This window comes from Jaculus jaculus, chromosome 6 (genome assembly GCF_020740685.1).
Source record: "Jaculus jaculus isolate mJacJac1 chromosome 6, mJacJac1.mat.Y.cur, whole genome shotgun sequence".
NCBI lineage: Eukaryota > Metazoa > Chordata > Mammalia > Rodentia > Dipodidae > Jaculus > Jaculus jaculus.
Window position 1 is genome coordinate 3,577,311 of NC_059107.1, and position 20,245 is coordinate 3,597,555.

Consider the following 20,245-nt stretch of genomic DNA (forward strand, 5'->3'; position numbering starts at 1 on the left):
TTTCAAAAGTATTGTCTTACATCACAAAATATTATCATATAATTAGTTATTTAATAAAATTTACACTTTAAAATTTATTTTATCTATTTATTTGTTTTTTTTAGAGAGACCGAGACAGAGGCGGGGAGAGAGAGAGAGAGAGAGAGAGAGAATTGGCACGCTAGGGCCTCAGCCACTGAATTCAAATTCCAGGTGCCTGTGCCACCTAGTGGGCATGTGCAACCTTGCGCTTGCCTCACCTTTGCATCTGGTTTACATGAGATGTGGAGGGTTGAACATGGGTCCTTAGGCTTTGTAGGCAAGTGCCTTCTCCTCCAAGGCATCACTCCAGCCCTTATTTGTTTTTTTTTTTTTTTTTTTTTTTTTTTGAGGTAGGATCTTGCTGTAGCCCAGGCTGACTGGAACTTACTATGTAGTCTTAGGGTGGCCTGGAACTCACAATGATCTTCCTCCTACCTTGCACTCTGGAGTGCTGGGATTAAAGGCATGTGCCACCACGCCTGACTTATCTATTTATTTGCAAGCAAAGACAGAGAGAGAGAGAATGGACGTGCCAAGACCTCTAGCTGCTGTGCATAAACTCTAGATGCATAGGCCACTTTCTTCATCTGGCTTTATATGGGCACTGAGGACTTAAACCCAGGTTGTTAGGTTTTGCAGGCAAGCACCTTAACTGCTGAGCCATTTCTTCAGCCCCAAATTCACACTTTTATCATCTAATTTCTAGCCCACATTCAACTTTCCCTAAGGATCCTTCAAATTTACTTCAGTTTGTGATTTTTTTTTAAATTTTTTTTTGAGACAAGGGTCACACTATGTAGCTCTAGCTGTCCTGCAATTTATTACATAGGCCAGGCTGGCCTTGCGCGCACAATACTGCCTCTACCTCCTGAGTGCTAGGATTACAGGCTTGTGTTACCATGCCCAGCCTTTGATGTTGTTTGATATTTGATCTTACTCTGTAGCCCCTTGACCTGAAACTCACCAGGCTGGCCTCCAACATGTTGCAGTCCTCCTGCCTCAGCCATTCAAGTGCTGGGATTCCAGACTTTAGCATCCCTGCTCAGCTCTTCTCCCTATTCGAAAGGTATCTTCTTGACCAAAGTGGATTTCTTCCTACTTATAGAAAAGTCTCATAACAGTATCTGACTTTCAGTCTTAAACATTCTTTTGCAAATTGCCCAAGGGGCATAACTGTGTGGGAATTATGGCTAGGCTGGGGTGTGGCTCTGTGGCGGAATGTTTGCCTAGCTTGAGGAAAGGCTCCACATTTTATCCCCAGCACAAAAATACAACAAATCAATGAACATTTCAAATAGTAAACATTCTGTTATGAGTCTTAATTAGCAATAGTCAACAAGAACTTAAAATGGTGCTTTCCTTGAGAGCACAAGAAGATACAAAAATAGGGTTGGAGAGATGGGTCAGTGGTTACGGCACTTGCCCGCAGAGCCTAACAATGCTGGTTCTATTCCTCAGTACCTACGAAAAGCCAAACGCACAGGTGATGCATGCATCTACAGTCTGTTTGCAACAACTAAAGGCCCTGGCACACCCATCCTGTCTCTATCTATCTTTTCTCTGCCTGAAAATAAGTATTACTTATTTATTTTGGTTTTTCAAAGTAGGGTCTCACATTAGCCCAGGCTGATCTGGAATTCACTATATAGTCTCAGGATGGCCTCAAACTCACGGCCATACTCCTACCTCTGTCTCTGGAGTGCTGGGATTAAGGGCGTGCACCACCATGACAGGCTGATATTTTTATTTTCGTTTATTGATTTGAGATAGAGAGATAGGGAGAGAGAGGCTGCAAACAAACTCCAGTCACATGCACCACCTTGTGCATCTGGTTTAACGTGGGTACTGGGAAATCTAACCTTGGTCCTTTGGCTTTGCAGGCAAGTGCAAAGTTAACTGCTAATTCATCTCTCCAGCCTGCACATAAATACTTTACAACAATATATTAGATTGTATCCGGGCGTGGTGGCGTACGCCTTTAATCCCAGCACTCGGGAGATAGAGATAGGAGGATCGCCGAGAGTTCGAGGCCACCCTGAGACTCCATAGTGAATTCCAGGTCAGCCTGGGCTAGAGTGAGACCCTACCTCGGAAAAAAAAAAAAAAAAAGATTTCATAGGATCACGAGAAACCACTGGACACTGGGCAGCGGCAGGAGAAAAGGAGGCAGACGACGACGGTGTGTGTCAGACAGTCGTTTTGACACGAATGGGTCCACAGTCCCAGTCCCTCCAGAGTCCAGGGGCGCACATCCGCAGCCAGTCGAGGCCTGCCCTGCCCAGAGCTCTGCGCGGCGGCACACTGAGCCACGAGGATCTCGAGTTCGAGGCCCAGCCTGGGCTACAGAACGAGACGCCGTCCGTAACACCCGCCCTGGAGCTTCGCCCGCGGCCGCGGGCACCCGGAACGCCCGCGCGCGGAACCCGCCTGCGCGGAACCGGGCGGGCAGCACGCCGCGCGCAGGCCAGGCCTCCCACTTCCCGGCGTGCCCCGCGCGTGCGCGTGCGCGCGCGCCTCACGTGACCCGCGCTTCAGGAGAGGCGGGAACCCAGAGCGCGCGGCCGCCGGGCTCGCTCGGTCCCCGCAGGGTGTCCGCGGGCAGCCCCGGCGCCGGTCCCCATCTCCGCCTCCGTTCGCGCCCCGGTGGGCCGGAAGCCGGCGTGGGCGGAAGTGCTGTCCCCGGAGCGCGCGGCGGCACTCTTGGGTCCGCCTGGGGCGGGGGGTGGCGAGCGGTTCCGAGCCGGGCCCGGCGCGGCGGCTCGTGCGGCCGAGATGTCCCAGATCGAAAAGATGAGCATTCTGGGCGTGCGGAGTTTTGGGATAGAGGACAAAGACAAGCAGATTATCACTTTCTTCAGCCCCCTCACAATCTTGGTGGGACCCAACGGGGCGGGGAAGACGGTAAGACGAGGGAAGGCGCCCGGGGCCGGGCCCGCCGCGCAGGCCCGCGGGGCGGCGCGGGCGCGGGGCGCGGGCCGCGTGGGTGCCGCGGCCTGGCCCGGGCGGCGGCGCGGGCTTCGCGTGCAGGCCCCGGGCCCGGCCTGCCCAAGGTGTCCGGATGTGCCGCTCCAGCCCCGCCTGCGCGCCCCCGGGCCTCGAGTTCACCGCCCATTGGTGACCCCTTGCGTTCTGTCTCCTAAAGCAGGATCCACGTGCGGCCCCGAGTTGTGACAGGCCCGCTGCCGTGCGTGGCCGAAGGCAGAGAAGTAGCCCGACTTTAAAATGAAGTTGATGGAGGGAGGCATAACTCGGAAAATTAGGGGTGCTCTTAACCCCGTTGGAGGGAAATAAAATGTGGAGGGCTGGGAGATGGCTCAGCGGTTAAAGGCGCTTGCTTGTAAAGCCTGATGGCCCCGGTTCAATTCCCCAGTACCCATGTAGAAACCATATGCACAAAGTGACACATACGTCCGGAGTTCTTTTGCAGGTCGTTTGCAAGAGGCCCTGGCGCACTCATGCTCTCTCACTACCTGCGGATAAAAACGTTGAGCACAACTTATGTTCTTCGATCATTAAAAATCTAGAAAACATTTAGAAAGTTTTAGAAATCTGAGTGAAAGCAAGTTTAGCCAGGCATGGTGGCACAGGCGTTTAATCCCAGCACTCTGGGAGGCAGAGATAAGAGGAGCGCTGTGAGTTCAAGGCCATCCTAGGATTACAGGGTGAGTTCCAGGTCAGCCTGGGCTAGAGTGAGTCCCTAACGCGGGGCGGGTGGGGGCGGGGGAGGGAAGGACCAATACAGCTATCAGACATTCTGGTCAGGGAGAGTGAGGACGAACAGGCTAATAGTGTAGCAATGAGAAGCATGTAAGAGGCGCGTAGAAGGAGCAGGTTGAGTGTTGGATGCCAGACTATTTACATGGAAACGTTATGTGGTGAATGTCCAGAATGTGTGTACTTTGCATTGTACATGTGCATTCTTTTTAAAATATATATATTTATTCGAAAGAGAAGAAGAGAGAATATGAGACTAAATGAATGGTTGTCCCAGGGCCTCCTGCCACTGCAAATAAGCACTTGGGCCACTTTGTGTGTCTGGCTTTATATGAGTACTGGGGATTTGAACTCAAACCATCAGACTTCACAAGCAGTCACCTTTAACCACTGAGCAAACTTTCCAGCCCCTAAGTACGTTCTTAGCACTTATCTCTGTTTAATAAAGTATTCACAGCTGGGCGTGGTGGCACAAACGTTTAATCCCATTGGGAGACAGAGGTAGGATTGCTGTGAGTTCAAAGCCAGCCTGGAAGTACAGAGTGAGTTCCAGGTCAGCTTTGGTTAGTGTGAGACCCTACCTCAAAAAAACAAAGTGTTTGCAAGCACTAGTTCTGTGAACACACTTTTTTTTTTAATGGTTGTGGCTATGTGATTGCCTCAAACTCATAGCTATCCTCCTACCTCTGCCTCCCAAGGGCTGGGATTAAAGGTGTGCACCACCATACCTGGCATTTAAACTTTTTTTTTTTTTAATTATTTGCAAGCAGAGAGAGAGACACTCACACACACAGAGAATGGGTATACCAGGCCCTCCAGCTACTGCAAATGAACTCCAGATGCATGAGCCACTTTGTCCATCTGGTTTTACGTGGGTCCTGGGGAAGAAACCCCAGGTCGTTAGGCTTTGCATGCAGATGCTGTAACTACTGACCCATCTCTCCAATCCCTTACTTAAACTCTTAATCAAGTTTTCAGATTAGGTTTACAATTAAGTCAGATTTATTTTCATTTTTTTAATTTAATTTTACTTTTTGGTGTTTTGAAGCAGGGTCTAAGCCAGGCTGGCTGACCTGGAACTCACTCTGTTGTTCAGGCTGTCCTCAAACTTGGGGTGATCCTCCTACTTCAGTTTCCCAAGAGCTGGGATTGTATGAATCACTGTACTCCATTTACAATGTCACTTGTTTTTTGGGGTTTTTCAAGGAGAGAGAATGGGAACTCACTCTGTAGCCAAGGATGACTTTGAACTGATCCTCTTGCTTCCACCTCCCAAATGCTAGAATTGCAGGCATGCATCACCTTACCCAGCTGTGAATCAAGATATGTGATGAACATCTGTTTTTCTCATAACTAAATGTAATTTTCTGTTTCTTTAGACAATCATTGAATGTTTAAAGTATATTTGTACTGGAGACTTCCCTCCTGGGACCAAAGGAAATACATTTGTTCATGATCCCAAGGTAATGGTGTTACTAACACTTTATATTATAAAAATAAAAAATGAATATAAAAGTAATACTAGCTTATTGTAGAAAACCTGAAATGGAAAGTATGAAGAGGGGAGAAAGTTAACTACACACAATTTTACCCAGCAAAAATCATTGTTGATATTTTCATATATTTTTTCCCTTATGTACTGTTTCATATAGTTGAGGTCATACTCCTATCTAATATTTAAGTTTTTTTTTTTTTTTAAATGAGAGAATTGGTGCACCAGGGCTTCCAGCCACTGCAATCAAACTCCAGACACATGTGCCACCTTGTGCCCATGTGTCACCTTGTACGTCTGGCTTATGTGGGACCTGGAGAGTTGAACATGGGTCCTTAGGCTTTGTAGGCAAGTACCTTAACTGCTAAGCCATCTCTCCAGCCTAGATTTATGTTGTTTTTTTTTAATTTAACATTATCATATCATAAACACCATAGTAAATTGTAAATCTGGGTGTTTGACACATGTATGCTTTTAATTTTTAAACTTTTGTTTAGTCGAAGTAGCTCCAACTAAAAATGTGTGGTTTTATGAACATCTTTTTCTTTTATTACTTATTTTTATTTATTTATTTTTTCCTCAAGGAAGGGTCTCATGGTATCCCAGGGTTATGTGGAACTTACTCTGTCATTCTAAGCTGGTCTTGGAATCACAGTGATTCTCCTTCCTCTGCCTCCTGAATGCTGGGATTAAAGGTGTATGCCACCACACCTGGTGCTTTTTCTTAAAAAATATATATTTTATTTATTTCTGAGAAAGAGAGAGGGAGAGAATGGGTGTACCAGGGCTTCCAGCCACTGCAGACAAACTCCAGATGTTTGCACTTCCTGTGCAGTTGGCTTACGTGGGTCCTGAAGAATCGAACCAGGATCCTTTGGCTTTTCAGGCAAATACCTTAACCGCTAAGCCATCTTTCCAGCCCCCTTTTTGTCTTTTTTAAAAACTTTTTTATTGATAACTTCCATAATTACAGACAATAAACCATGACAATTCCCTTCCCTCCCTTACTTTCCCCTTCACAAATCCAATCTCTAAAATAACTACTTCACATCTTTCCCTCCCTCTCTCCCTCTCCCCCCCCCCCCTTTTTGGTTTTTCAAGGTGAAATCTAGCCCAGGCTGACCTGGAATTCACTTGGTAGTCTCAGGGTGGCCTCGAACTCATGGCAATCCTCCATTCTCAGCCTCCCCAAGTGCTAGGATTAAAGTGTGTGTCACCACGCCCAACTTACACCTCTCTCTAAACCCATAACTACTCTCCTTAGTATATATGGGTGAAATATATAGGCAGAATCTGATAAAAATTCGTGGGCTAGAGTGAGATCCTGCCTCAAATTAAAACAAACAAACTAGATGCAGTTTATTTGTTTTGAATTCACATCTGGTTTTATGGTGCTGAATTAAAGCAGATAATATTGCACGATTAAAGTGAATCAAGCAACATTCTTTCCTCCCATATTTTGAACATAATGTAAAAATGGCATTCATTATGAGTTTTTGTTTTCCCCTCATTTTTGGATAAGTAAGATTTTTTATGCGTTTTTTTTCTTGCTTATTAAAGTAGCAAAATTTTTCTTTGTTTATCTTCAAAGGTTGCCCAGGAAACAGATGTGAGAGCCCAGATTCGTCTGCAGTTTCGGGATGTCAATGGAGAGGTCGTTGCTGTGCACAGATCTATGTTGTGCAGTCAGAAAAGCAAAAAGACAGAGTTCAAAACCCTGGAAGGAGTCATTACTAGAATGAAGTAGGCATCTCTGGTGTACTTGAACGATAGCTGCTTGATTTTGGTCTTTTCAGCATATGAGTGTTTTTTTTATCCTACTACACTGTTTAGAGGGATCATATTTATTTTCTTTTATCTTTTTTTTGGTATTTTTGAGGTAGGGTCTTGCTCTAGCCCAGGCTGAGACCAAAGGTGAGGGCTACCACTCACAGCTCCTTTCCATCTTTTTTTTTTTTTTAAATTTTTTTATTTTCTTTGATTTTTCAAGGTAGAGTCTCACTCTGGCCCAGGCTGACTGGAATTCACTATGTAGTCTCAAGGTGGCCTTGAACTCAGCAATCCTCCTACCTCTGCCTCCCGAGTGCTGGGATTAAAGACGTGTGTCACCATGCCCGGCTCCTTTCCATCTTTTAAAGCCAGCCACACTTCCAGCTCACGGCTTCTTTCTCCATCTTCAAAGCCAGCATGTGTGGGTCCAGTACTTGTGTACAAGTCACTGCTTCTTTTCCTTTTCCATTTAGGAGGGGTATGAGTACGTTGGCTCCACCCAAATAAGTGAGAATAATCTGTATTTGTAGGTCAGATGATTAGCAGGTTAAGACTTTATTAATTTATTTATTTGAGGGGGGACAGATAGAGAGAAAAAGAATGGCCTGCCAGGACCTCTAGCCACTCCAGACACATGCGCCACCTCTGTGCATCTGGCTTATGTGGGTCCTAGGGTATTGAACCTGGGTACTTTGGCCTTGCAGGCAAGTGCCTTAACTGCTAAGCCATCTTTCCATCCCCTGATTAGCAGTTTAATTCTGTCTAATCTTGTCTTCTTTGTCATAATAATCTATCATTTAAAATTCAGTGACTTAGCATGTGGACATGGTCTATGTACCATGGATTAGTCAGTGTCGGCTCTTACTTGAAAATTTCCTTCTCTAGGCCTCCCCTCCCCCCTCTTTTCTCCTCTCTTTCCCCTCTCTTCCCACCCATGTGTCTGTCTGTCTGCTCTTCTCCCACCTTCTTTCCATGGTTCCAGGGAGTGAACTAGACAAATATTCTCTGCCGTTGACACAACTGTTCTCTAACTGTTGGCTCTTTTTTTTTTTTTTTTAATTTTTGAGGCAGGTTTTCACTCTAGCCCAAGCTGACCTGGAATTTACTATGTAGTCTCAGGCTGTCCTTGAACTCACTACGATCCTCCTACCTCTGCCTCCCAAGTGCTGGGATTAAAGCCCTGTGCTACCATACCTGGCAGTTTACTCTTCTCCCCCCCCCCCCCCAAGGTAGGGTCTTGCTCTAGCCTAGACTGACTCATTTGGTAGTCTCAGGGTGACCTTGAACTCATGGTGATCCTCCTACCTCTGCCTCTCAAGTGCTGGGATTAAAAGTGTATGCTACCATACCCAGCAGTTTACTCTTTTCTTTTAAAAAAATTACCATTTATTTGTAAGCAGAGAGAGAGAGAGAAAATAGAATAGGTGCGCCAGGGCCTCCAGCTGGTACAAATGAAGTCCAAATATGTAAAAAAAAAAAAAAAAAAAAAATGTATATATATATATATATATATATATATATATATATATATATATAAAAGATTGTAGCGTGCCTCCACATACTTCCTCTGCTATGTATCCTTGTTATAAGCAAATTAAAATTTATTTATTTATTTTTTTTTAATTTGAGGAAGGAGAGAGAGAATGGATGTGCATCCAGCCACTGTAAACAAACTCCAGACGCATGCACCACCTTGTGCATCTGGTTTGTGTGGGTCCTGGGGAATCGCACCTGGGTCCTTTTGGGTCCTTTGGCTTTTCAGGCAAGTGCCCTAACCGCTAAGCCATCTCTCCAGCCCATAAGTGAATTTCTAAATCATGTAAAAATGAACTTCTTAGTGTGAGGAAGCTATCATAAAGGACTCAGGCCATAACTCAGTCAGTAGAGGTCTTTCTTAGTATGCACAAAGCATTGGATATAATTCCCTCACAGCATAAAACCAGCTGTGTTGGCAAGCTCCTGTAATCCTAGCAGTGGAAACGGGATTGGAAGTCCAAAGTTTAGGCCAGGCTAGGATACATGAGAGCCTGTCTCTAAATTAATAAATAGTAGAGCATGAAAGATTAAGCAACAGTTGGTAATTTTAAATTTTTAAATTTTTTCCCCCTTATATCCTTGATTTCTGTTTCTGTAGGCACGGCGAAAAGGTCAGTCTCAGCTCTAAATGTGCAGAAATCGACCGAGAAATGATAAGTTCCCTTGGGGTTTCCAAGTCTGTGCTAAATAATGTCATTTTCTGTCACCAAGAAGACTCTAATTGGCCTTTAAGTGAAGGAAAGGCCCTGAAGCAAAAGTTTGATGAGATTTTCTCAGCGACAAGGTTTGTAACTGCATTGGCTTTGTAGCCCAGAAAGTTGTTTGGCCGTGGTTTGTTTGGTGATGCTGGGATTGGACTCAGGCCCTCAGTGGTGAACGTGCTTGGCCAATGCGCTGCGGCCCAGCCGGAGTCATGGGTTTTGTTGCCCAGGCTGACCCCAAAGTTCTGGGCTCAGGCTGTGCTCCTGCCCTAATATCGCATCGGGAATCACAGACACATACCACCATAAGCACCTTAAATGCAGCTTTGTAAAAGAAAAGAATTTAAAAGGAAAATGATTTGTCATTTACTCTTCACCTGTGTAGGAACCCCAAAACGGGGACCCCACGCTCTGCCCGGATATGGCGACACCCCAAATCACTCACGAGAAACGGTCTTGATGCAGACAGCAAGAGGATTTTTATTCCAAGCGCACTGGGGTCCACAGTCGTATACCACACGGGTAGAAGACTGCAGAGCCCCGAACGCAGGAACAGGACAGTTTTTATAGGATTTCTAACAAAGCCTATGCATTAAACCAATTATTTCTTAGCATCAGGAGCCCACACGGTGCGAGCCAGTCAGTTTATGCCACTCCATAGTTTCTAAGCCAATTAGTTTAAATTGCTCAAGCCCCTGCTCCGTGGACCAGTTTCCTATGACCTCAATGGTCAGCATTTGCGCGGGTCCTTGGGTGGGGGTGACAAAGTGTGGTTTAAGGCAGGCTGCTAAGGCTTAAGGTGCAGGCTACTAAGGCTTATGGTGCAGGCTATTTACAGAAACCAAATACGCGGTTTACTCCATTACTCATTTCCCATCCTTGAGGGCTATCTCACACCCTTTTACCTAGTTTTATATCGGGAGTGGTCTCTGATATAATGAGGAGAGGGATTCTTTACTTCCTAGCAGAGTAGGGCCTGGAATTTGAGGTATGCAGGGGCCCGCTAAAGCTCCTTTTGGAGCGTGATAGTATTTCTGGGCTTCTGGTTTGTTGGGCCTTTCACTGGTGACAGACATTGAGCATGTCCCCTCTTAGCTTCCTTGCTGGACACATTTACCTGAATGAGAGAGTAAGTATGATTTTTTTCACATGTAAGTTGTACACATTTTCCAAGCTATTAAAAACACAAGCTGGATGTGGTGGTGTACACCTTTGATCCCAGCACTTAGGAGGCAGAGGTAGGAGGATCAGTCTGAGTTCAAGGCCAGCCTAAGACTACATGGGAATTCTAGGTTAGCCTGGGCTAGAGTGAGACCCAATCTCAAAAAAAAAAAAAAAATCTTTGTAAATGTTATCTTAGCTAGGCATGGTGGTACACACCTTTAATGTAACACTTGGGAAGCAGAGGTAGAAGGATCACTGAGAGTTTAAGGCCATCCTGGAATTGCAGAGTGAGTTCTAGGTCAGCCTAGACTAGAGTGAGACCCAGCCTTGGAAAAAGCAAAACAAAACCAAAAAAAGTAATTATCCTACTGCATTAATATACTATAATTTACTTAGCAAGAAGGTTTATATAAAAACCACCATTTATTAGCCATTTGTAAGGTAAGGGGAGAGGAGAGCTGTGGGCACACTAGAGCCTCTTTCCATTGGAAATGAACTGCAGAGGGGTGTGCTCCTCTGCACGTTGGCCTTTACATGGTGTGGTGGTTTGAATAGAATAGATGGCCCCCAATATATTCAGTTGTTTGTTTGTAGTTTGCATCTGCTGGCTACCTGGCTGGAGGCAATGTCACTGGGTGGATCTTAAGCTGTGGTGGTGGGTTTCCGATTTCAATCTATAGATATGCAGTGTGTGCCTAGCTGGAGTTCCTGAAGTGTGCTGTGGCTTTTGACCTTTAGGCTTGTGCTTCTCTCTGTCTGTCTGGGCCTGTGAAGGCAGGCCAGCTTCTTCTGCCATTATAGAACTTCCTCTGGATCTATAAGCTTCAATAAATCCCTTCCTCCATAACTGTGCCTAGTCTGAAAGTTCATCTCAGTGAATCTGAAGCTGTCTGCTACACGTGGGTAGTGGGGAATTGAGCCTGGGCTGTCAGGCCTGCAAGTAAGCTCCTTTAACCACTGAGCCATCTCTCCAGCCCCAGAAGTTTTACTTGTATTTCCTGTTTTTTAAGGTACATTAAGGCCTTAGATACACTTCGTCAGGTACGTCAGACACAAGGACAGAAAGTAAAAGAATGTCAAATGGAATTGAAATATTTGAAGCAAAATAAGGAAAAAGCTTGTGAGATACGTGACCAGATAACTAGTAAGGAAGCCCAGTTAACATCTTCAAAGGAGATTGTCAAGTCCTATGAAAATGAACTTGAACCATTGAAGGTAATTTGCTGTATTTTTTAATGGACAATTTAAGATCACACGTGTGTGATATGTATGTATGTATAACCTAATGTACTATGTATAATGTCTAAAATCATGCCAATTAATATGTACGTTAGTTCTTTTTCTTGTGTAGAAGAGTGTTTTTGTTGTTGTTGAGGCAGATTATTGCTGTAACCCAGGCTAGCCTTGACCTCACAGTGATCCATCTACTTCAGCCTCCCGAGTGTTAGGATTAAAGACATGTGGCATTTTACCTGGCTTGTTTCTATTTTTTTTTAATTTTAATTATTTATTTGAGAAAGAGAAAGAGGCAGATAGGAAGAGAAGTAGGTGTACCAGGGCCTCTAGCCACTGCAAACAAACTCTAGACACACGCATCACCTTGTGCATCCGGCTTATGTGGGTAATCAAACCTAGGTCCTTAGGTTTCACATGCAAGTCTCTTAACTGCTAAGCCATCTATCTCTTCAGCCCCTCTAATTTTTTTCCACATAAAGGTGATCCTTCTCTACCAGATAGCTCAGCTATTCCTTTTCTTGTCCATTTCACGCTGGCACCTCAGCTTTCCAGGCATATCCAACATGCGGCCTGTGGTGGAGTGTATTCCAGCATAGCTCTGAATGGCAGTCACGTTTGTGGATGGCAGTGCCCTATGGCACTATTAAAGTGTTGGACACACTGTTACTTTTTGCCGTCTGCATGGTAGTCTTAGCTCCTTCAGCCAGATTGGGTGCTTTGGGGATAGAGCGCTGATTTTTGTCCAGGGGATGCAGTTAAAACACAGATGCCACAGGAGTCTATAGGATCTGGTGACTAGCATAGAGAAAGCAGCTAGAAATGTCATTAAAGATTCAAGGCCAGGGCTGCAGAGATGGCTTAGCAGTTAAACGCTTGCCTGTGAAGCCTAAGGAGTCCTGTTCGAGGCTTGATTCCCCAGGACCCATGTAAGCCAGATGCACAAGGTGATGCATGTGCCTGGAGTTTGTTTGCAGTGGCTGGAGGCCCTGATGCACCCATTCTCTCTCTCTATCTGCCTCTTTCTCTCTCTGTCTGTTGCTCGCAAATAAATAAATAAAAATTAAAAAAAAAAAGATACAAGGCCAGGGCTGGAGAGATGGCTTAGTGGTAAAGCACTTGCCTGTGAAGCCTAAGGACTCTGGTTCAAGGCTCGACTCCCCAGGACCCACGTTAGCCAGATGCACAAGGGGGCGCACGCATCTGGAGTTTGCAGTGGCTGGATGCCCTGGCGCGCCCATTCTCTCTCCCTCTCTCTATCTGCCTCTTTCTCTCTTTGTCTGTCACTCTCAAATAAAAATAACAAAACATTAAAAAAAAAAGATACAAGGCCAGATGAGTATCATAATGTCTGTGCCTCTAACAGGCTGCAGAAGAACTAGTGAGGATGAGTTGAAGTGTGTAGAGCCTCAAAGCTGTGGTGACACTACCCCGTGCTCTTAAGTAGTCCAGTTGTATGTGCTAGACTCTCCAAAGATGCTTTCTACTAATACACACACACACACACACACACACATTTTTTTTTGCAAGTACTGTGAATTGATGCCATGTTTAACATGGTCATCAACAGATGCTGTCCATATGCTTTAAAATGTGTTACATTGTAGGCATGTAGTGCACTATTGTTATCCGAGCACTTGGGAGGGGGCAGCCACAAGGTCATGAGTTGAAGGTCATGTTCAACTACATAGTAAGTTCAAGGTCAACCTAGGCTGCTGGAGACCCTGTCTCAAAATAAAAGAAAAAACAAATTAAAAAACCCTACAGGTGTTATGTAAACCTCACAGTAATCCTGTACACTTTCATAGGTAAAACTGAGTTACATGTTTTGAAAACACTGGAAGTAGGGCTAAGGACAGGAGTTGAGTCCATACTCATGCTTTAAAAAAATATATTTTAGCTGGGTGTGGTGGCTAGAGTAAGACCCTACCTCAAAAAACCAATAATAATAATAAATAAATAAATAAAAATATTTTAGCTGGGCATGGTGGCACACACCTTTAATCCCAGCACTCAGGAGGTAGAGGTAGGAGGATCACCATGAGTTCGAGGCCACTCTGAGACTACATAGTGAATTCTAGGTCAGCCTGAGCTATAGTTAAGACCCTACCTCAAAAAACAAAGAAACAAAAATACATATTTTTAAAATTTTTGCCAGGCATGCTGCCACACACCTTTAATCCCAGCACTCTGGAGGCAGAGGTAGGAGGATCACTGTGAGTTCAAGGCCACCCTGAGACTGCATAGTGAATCCCAGGTTAGCCTGGACTAGAAAACGGCCCTACCTCGAGAAACCAAAAAATTATTTACTTATTTATTTATTTGAGAGAGAGAGAGAGAGAGAGAGAGAGAGAAGCCAGAGCTGGGGGGGGGGGGGAGTGGTGCATCAGGGCCTCCAGCTGTTGCAAAAGAACTCCAGATGCATGTGCCACCTTATGCATCTGGCTTTTTGTCAGTCATGGAGAATTGAAGCTGGGTCCTTTGGCTTTGCAGGCAAGCACCTTCACCCCTAAGCCATCTCTCCAGCCCTGAAAGTCCTTTTTACTCAAACCCTTTCTATTCCCAGCCCATGGCAACTACTGGTTGCTTTTGCCTTTTGCACATGGTGTGTAAGTGGTGTCACCATAAGTAGACTGTTGTCTGCCTTCTTTCCTGCGCACCTGCTTTTCCTTTCATCTGTTCCTGCCTGCGTAGTTGATCTCTTAATCATCTGTTCTCTGGTTGATGGACATTACATCTTTTCCAGGTTTTGGTTATTACAAATAAAAGTTTGCTACTCTTTTGTTTATATATCTTTAGACATATTTTCATCTTGGATAACTATAGGAATAGGTTGCTAAGTTACATGGTAAGAGTGTGTTTAGCCATAATAAGCTGCCGAACTGTTTCTGTGTGGCCGTGCCGTTTGTTCTCCCGGCAGCGCAAGTCACGGGCACCCAGCGGTCATAGTGTTGGTCCTTGTCTTCTACCCTGTTTGAGACATGATCTCTCTTGTGTTTTTTTTTTTTTTGCCACTGCCAGTGCCAGATTAGCTGCTAGCATTGGGATTAGAGGTGTGTGTGCTGCTTGTGTCTGGGTTTGGGAGATCCAGAGTACAGTTGTCATGATTGCGCAGCAAGTACTTTTAACAAGGAAGCCATCACCCCAACCTGAGTTCTTTAATAAGTGGATGTGGGTTGGGTGTGGACATACAACCTGCAATCCAAGCACTTGGAAGGTGGAGGCAGGACGATCACAAGTTCATTCACTGTTACCTTTGGCTGCATAGGGAGTTTGAAGATGCCCTAGTGTCCTTGAGGCCCTGTTGTTTTTTTTTTTTTAAATTTGTGTTTATTTCTTTGCAAAAAAAGAGAATGAGAAGTAGGTCCATCAGGGCCTCTAGCCACTGCAAATGAACTCTAGATGCATGCACCACTTTGTGCATCTGGCTTTATGTGGGTGGGTCCTGGGGAATTATATCTGAGTCCTTAGGCTTTGCAGGCAAGCACCTTAACTGCTAAGCCATCTCTGCAGCCCTGGCCATGTCTTAAAACAACAGCCATGTGTGGTGGTGCATGCCTTTAGTCCCAGCACTCAGAAGGCAGAAGTGGGGTATTGCCATGAGTTTTTGAGGCCAGCCTGAGACTACCTAGTGAATTCCAGGTCAGCCTGAACTAGAGTAAGACCCTACCTCGAAAAAGGAAAAAAAAAAACCAACAAGAACAAAAGTAAGTTATGGCTGGAGCAGTAGCTGAACATATGTGAAGCCTGGAGTTTGATCAGCCTGCATTAATAATAATAATAAAACAAAAATAAAATGACAAAAAAGGAAAAATATAAATTAGCCTTTTAAAGATTAAATCCTCAAAATCTGCTGCTTCGCGTGCTGCCACTGTCAGCACCTGTGCATGAATGACTTGCGGGAGCTGTTGAGGGCAGGGCATGGGCTCTGCGGTCTTGAGCAAGTCACTCAGGTCTCCTCTTAGTTTCTCCCTCCCAGTGCTATTGTTCGTGTGGGATGATGTAATGTCACAATTAAGTGCCTGGTCCTTGCACATCTCATATCTCCTCATGCATGAGCCATGCAAACCAGAGGGACTTTCATTTATATAGAATGCTTCTTTATTTGCAGAACCGCCTAAAGGAAATTGAACTTAATCTTTCTAAAATAATGAGACTTGACAATGAGATTAAAGCCTTGGAGAGCCGGAAGAAGCAAATGGAGAAAGATAACAAGGAACTAGAACAGAAAATGGAAAAGGTTTGTTGTGGTAGAATTCTGTTCTACTTGAAAATTCGGGGACTGTTGTAATCTCATTTAAACCAGTTGTATTTTGTTGTATAGTAAACCCTTTTCTTTTGATTTTACATAGGTTTTCCAAGGGACCGATGAGCAACTAAATGATTTGTATCACAATCACCAGAGAACAGTACGGGAAAAAGAAAGGAGATTAGTAGACTGTCAGCGTGAAGTGGAAAAACTAACTAAGGAGTCAAGGCTTCTCAACCAAGAACAATCAGAGCTACTTGTTGAACAGGGTAGGGCAAAGAGCCGAGTTCTTTTTCCCTCTGTCTCCATTCTCTGTATGAAGACACTCCGTGGAATTGTACTGAGTTGAAGAAAGCTGGCACCCACCTTTAGTTCCAGTACTTGGAAGGCTGAAGTAGGAGGGTCACTGGGTTTGAGGCCAGCTTGGGTTACAGAGTGAGGTCCTGGCAGGAGTGAGGAGGAAGCAAGGAAAGAAAACTGTTCTCAGTAGGTTGTGCGGCACTTTGGAAATGTCATGATTTAAGCGATAGTGGACGAATTAGTAGTTGCCAGGAATGGTGGGTAGGAAGGGCCAAGAGGGAGATGGGTGCATCATGGTTATAGAAGAGTCACAAGAAGATTCATGTGTGTGTCTGGACTGTTGTAGTGGGTGCATGAGCATGAGCCTACACAGGTGGTAAGATTACCTGGAACTTTGTACACGCACAAGTGGGTACAAGTAACAGTGAGCACCTTTCATTAGGATTGACGAATTATGTCAATGCCAATATAAAGTTTCAGTATTGTACTAGTTCTCAAAATGTTTCTGTTGTAGTAAACTGGCCGAAGTATAAAAGAAATCACACTAATTATTATTAAAACAAAACAAAGTGTGTGTGTGTGAAGGCTAGTATACCTTCTGGTGATGTTCCTCAGAAATACCATCCACCCTGACAGAGGTTCTCTAATTAGGTTGGAGCTCACCATTTAGGTGAGACTGGCTAGCCTGAGGATCTTCCTGTCTCTGTCTACCCAGCTCACAGGCATGCAACACTATGCCCAACATTTTACATGGGTGTTGGGGCTCAAACTTGAGTCTTCATGCTTGTAAGCAAAGCATTTTACCAGCTGAACTCTCTCCAACCCAGACTGTATTACTTTTTACAGTTGCTTATAAAGCTACCATCATCTCACTCAGAAAGTGAGGTTAGGGCTGTGAAGATGGATCACTGGAGATATCACTTTGGCACAAGGGTGAGGACCTGAGTCCAGACCCCCAAGATCCATGTCAAAGCAGGATATTGTGGATGTCTGTGATCCCAGCATACTTACTGCAAGCATTTCCTAGAAGCTCCTGGTTCCCTAGTCTGACAAACACAGGGGTGAACAACTAGAAATCCTGCTTTTCAAGCAAGGTATAGAAGGCAAGGACCTGAATGCCTGAAGTTGTCCTATGACTTCCACACGTGCACGTGCACACACACACCTTCCCCCCGCCCCAAGAAATTAGTGTACTGTTTTCTTTTGTTTCATGTGAAGGTCGTCTGCAACTGCAAGCTGATCGCCATCAAGAACATATCCGAGCCAGAGACTCATTAATTCAGTCTTTAGCAACACAGCTAGAATTGGATGGCTTTGAGCGGGGCCCCTTCAATGAAAGGCAGATTAAGAATTTTCACAAGCTTGTGAGAGAGAGACAAGAAAAGGAAGCTGAAACTGCTAGCCAACTGATGGTAAACCTTTGAATGCCTTGCTTGCTGTTTTCCTTTCTGTCTGATTTGCTAGGAGATTCACAAAATTGTTTGGATGAACCTGACTTTGGCACACTTTTAGATTAACATGAGGGCAAAATCTACTGTGAGAGGTAGGAAAAATACCTTTAGAAGCAAGTTTTTAAAAGTTTACATGAATAATAATGTGAACAAAATGTAGAGTTATATTTTTATTTGATTTTAAGCAAAATTAATGGATTGATTTTGAGGCAGAGTCTCACTGTAGCCCAAACTGGCTTCAAACGTATGGTGATCCTCTTACCTCAGCCTCCTGAGTGCTGGGATTGTAGATGAGAGCCATCATGCCCAGCTGTAAGGAAAACACCTTTTTAAAAAAAAATATATGCATTGGGTCTGGAGAAATGGCTTAGCTGTTAAGTGCTTGCCTGTGAAGCCTAAGGACCCCGGTTCAAGGCTCGATTCCCCAGGATCTACGTAAGCCAGATGCACAAGGGGGTGCACGTGTCTGGAATTCGTTTGCAGTGGCTGGAGGCCCTGGTGCGCCCATTCTTTCTGCCTCTTCCTCTCTTTGTCTGTCACTCTCAAATAAATTAATGAAAATAAACAAAAAAATTAAAAAAATAAATATGTATGTGTATGTATATATGCATATATATATATATATTTAAGAGAGAAAGAGAGGGAAAGAGGCAGGCACAGAGAGAGAATGGGCACGCCAGGGCCTCCAGCCACTGCAAACGAACTCCAGACACGTGTACCCCCTTGTGCATCTGGCTTATGTGGGTCCTGGGGAATCGAACCAAGGTCCTTTGATTTTGCAGGCAAATGCTTTAACTGCTAAGCCATCTCTCCAGCCCAGAAAAAATAGGTTTTTAAGACTAGTTGCAAAAAAAAAAAAAAAAAAAAGCTTATTGTTAATGATTAGGTAGTTGGTACTTGTTTCATTTTTAAAAACACTTGTCTGTATTTTCTTCATTATAATTACTTTTACAATGAAGACAGTTTCTTAATTGAATAGTGAAAAGGCTAAATGCACATTCTTCACATGTATTTAGAATGACTTTGCAGAAAAAGAAACTCTGAAGCAAAAACAGATAGATGAGATAAGGGATAAGAAAACCGGACTGGGAAGAATCATCGAGCTAAAAACAGAAATCCTAAGTAAGAAGCAGAATGAGCTGAAAAATGTGAAGTATGAGTTACAACAGTTGGAAGGATCTTCAGACCGGATTCTTGAGCTGGACCGGGAGCTCTCAAAAGTGGTAAGCTCCATGAAGAATGCAGTTATCTTAAAGATGACTTCAAAAGCTTGCATTCTGAACTCTCTTATCTATTGCTAACCTCAAGGTTGTGGTTCCTTAGTTAAAAAGTCAGCCTTTTTATCATGATAATAATATCTTCTTATGAGCTTATTTGAATATCTTGATCAAAAATGGTGAGGCTAAAAATGAGAATCACCAAGGGAACTTTTTTTTTTTTTTTTTTTGGCTTTTTGAGGAAGGGTCTTACTCTGGCCCAGGCTGACCTTGAGTTAACTTTGTATTCTCAGGATGGCCTCAAACTCAAGGTAATCCTCCTACCTCTGCCTCCCAAGTGCTGGGATTAAAGGCGTGTGTCACCTGGCATGGCTACCAAGGGAACTTTTTTTTTTTTAAACTTTTTATTGACAACTTTCATACATACAATGTATTTAGATCATAATCCCTTCCCATTACTTTCTTTTATCCTGTCTTCCTCCTCTCTCTCTGTCTCTATCTCCCATGGTAATTCCCTCCCTTCCCACCCCCACACTTTCCCATTTGAAATTCCATTCTCCATCATATTACCTCCCCATTACAATCATTGTAATTACATATATACAATATCAACCTATTAAGTATCCTCCTCCCTTCCTTTCTCTGCCCTTTATGTCTCCTTTTTACCTTACTGGCCTCTGCTACTAAGTATTTTCATTCTCATGCAGAAGCCCAGTCATCTGTAGCTAGGATCCACATATGAGAGAGAACATGTGGCGCTTGGCTTTCTGGGCCTGGGTTACCTCACTTAGTATAATACTTTCCAAGGGAACTTTTTAAAGAGACTTTTACTCAGACCTTAATGCTTTAGATTTTTTGAAACCAAATGTCTTGAGAATATGAGAAATGATATATTCCAAACAGCAAAATAAAGTTATTATTACAAGCACCTTGGGTAAGATACATTTACCCAAGTTTAAAAAGAAAAATTCCCTTTAGCTCCATTCTACAAGGTGTTATTTTATGTAATTTTTTAAAACTTGTTACCACTTTTTCTGTATGAAACATACTTTCCTAGGTCTTCAAGATGTGCCACACTTTTTTGCTTGCTTCTGATGTGTCCTCTTCTTTCATGTCTCCATCATCAAAATAAGCCTCTTAAACTTGGCAGGTCCTTTTTCCTCCCATTGTCATCACCTCCATCATCAGAACACACAGACTGAACTGTGGCTAGTTCTTTCTTACATCTCATCTTCATAACTTGGGGAATTGCTTTCTGTGATTCACCATTGCTTTTTTTACTTTTATCTCAGTATTGTTGGGATGGGGAAGTGCCAGGCAGGCATGCCACATTGCAGTTTTTGTAGTTCTACATGTCAGGCAGTATAGGTGGTTACTTCGGACTTAAGAAACACTTA

At 44.0% G+C, this 20,245-nt stretch overlaps 1 protein-coding gene across 1 annotated transcript in view; it reads left to right on the forward strand.

Moving 5' to 3' along the window:
- Positions 1 to 2,711: 2,711 nt before the first annotated feature.
- Rad50 (RAD50 double strand break repair protein) overlaps positions 2,712 to 20,245 on the forward strand; it is a 68,756-nt gene continuing 51,222 nt past the window's right edge. Inside the window, exons 1-9 of the mRNA XM_045152755.1 lie at positions 2,712 to 2,922; positions 5,115 to 5,198; positions 6,819 to 6,970; positions 9,132 to 9,317; positions 11,409 to 11,613; positions 15,743 to 15,871; positions 15,984 to 16,149; positions 17,399 to 17,592; positions 18,648 to 18,854. Of these exons, the coding sequence (XP_045008690.1) occupies positions 2,794 to 2,922; positions 5,115 to 5,198; positions 6,819 to 6,970; positions 9,132 to 9,317; positions 11,409 to 11,613; positions 15,743 to 15,871; positions 15,984 to 16,149; positions 17,399 to 17,592; positions 18,648 to 18,854 (1,452 nt within the window). The 5' untranslated portion in view covers positions 2,712 to 2,793. The remainder of the gene's footprint in view (positions 2,923 to 5,114; positions 5,199 to 6,818; positions 6,971 to 9,131; positions 9,318 to 11,408; positions 11,614 to 15,742; positions 15,872 to 15,983; positions 16,150 to 17,398; positions 17,593 to 18,647; positions 18,855 to 20,245) is intronic.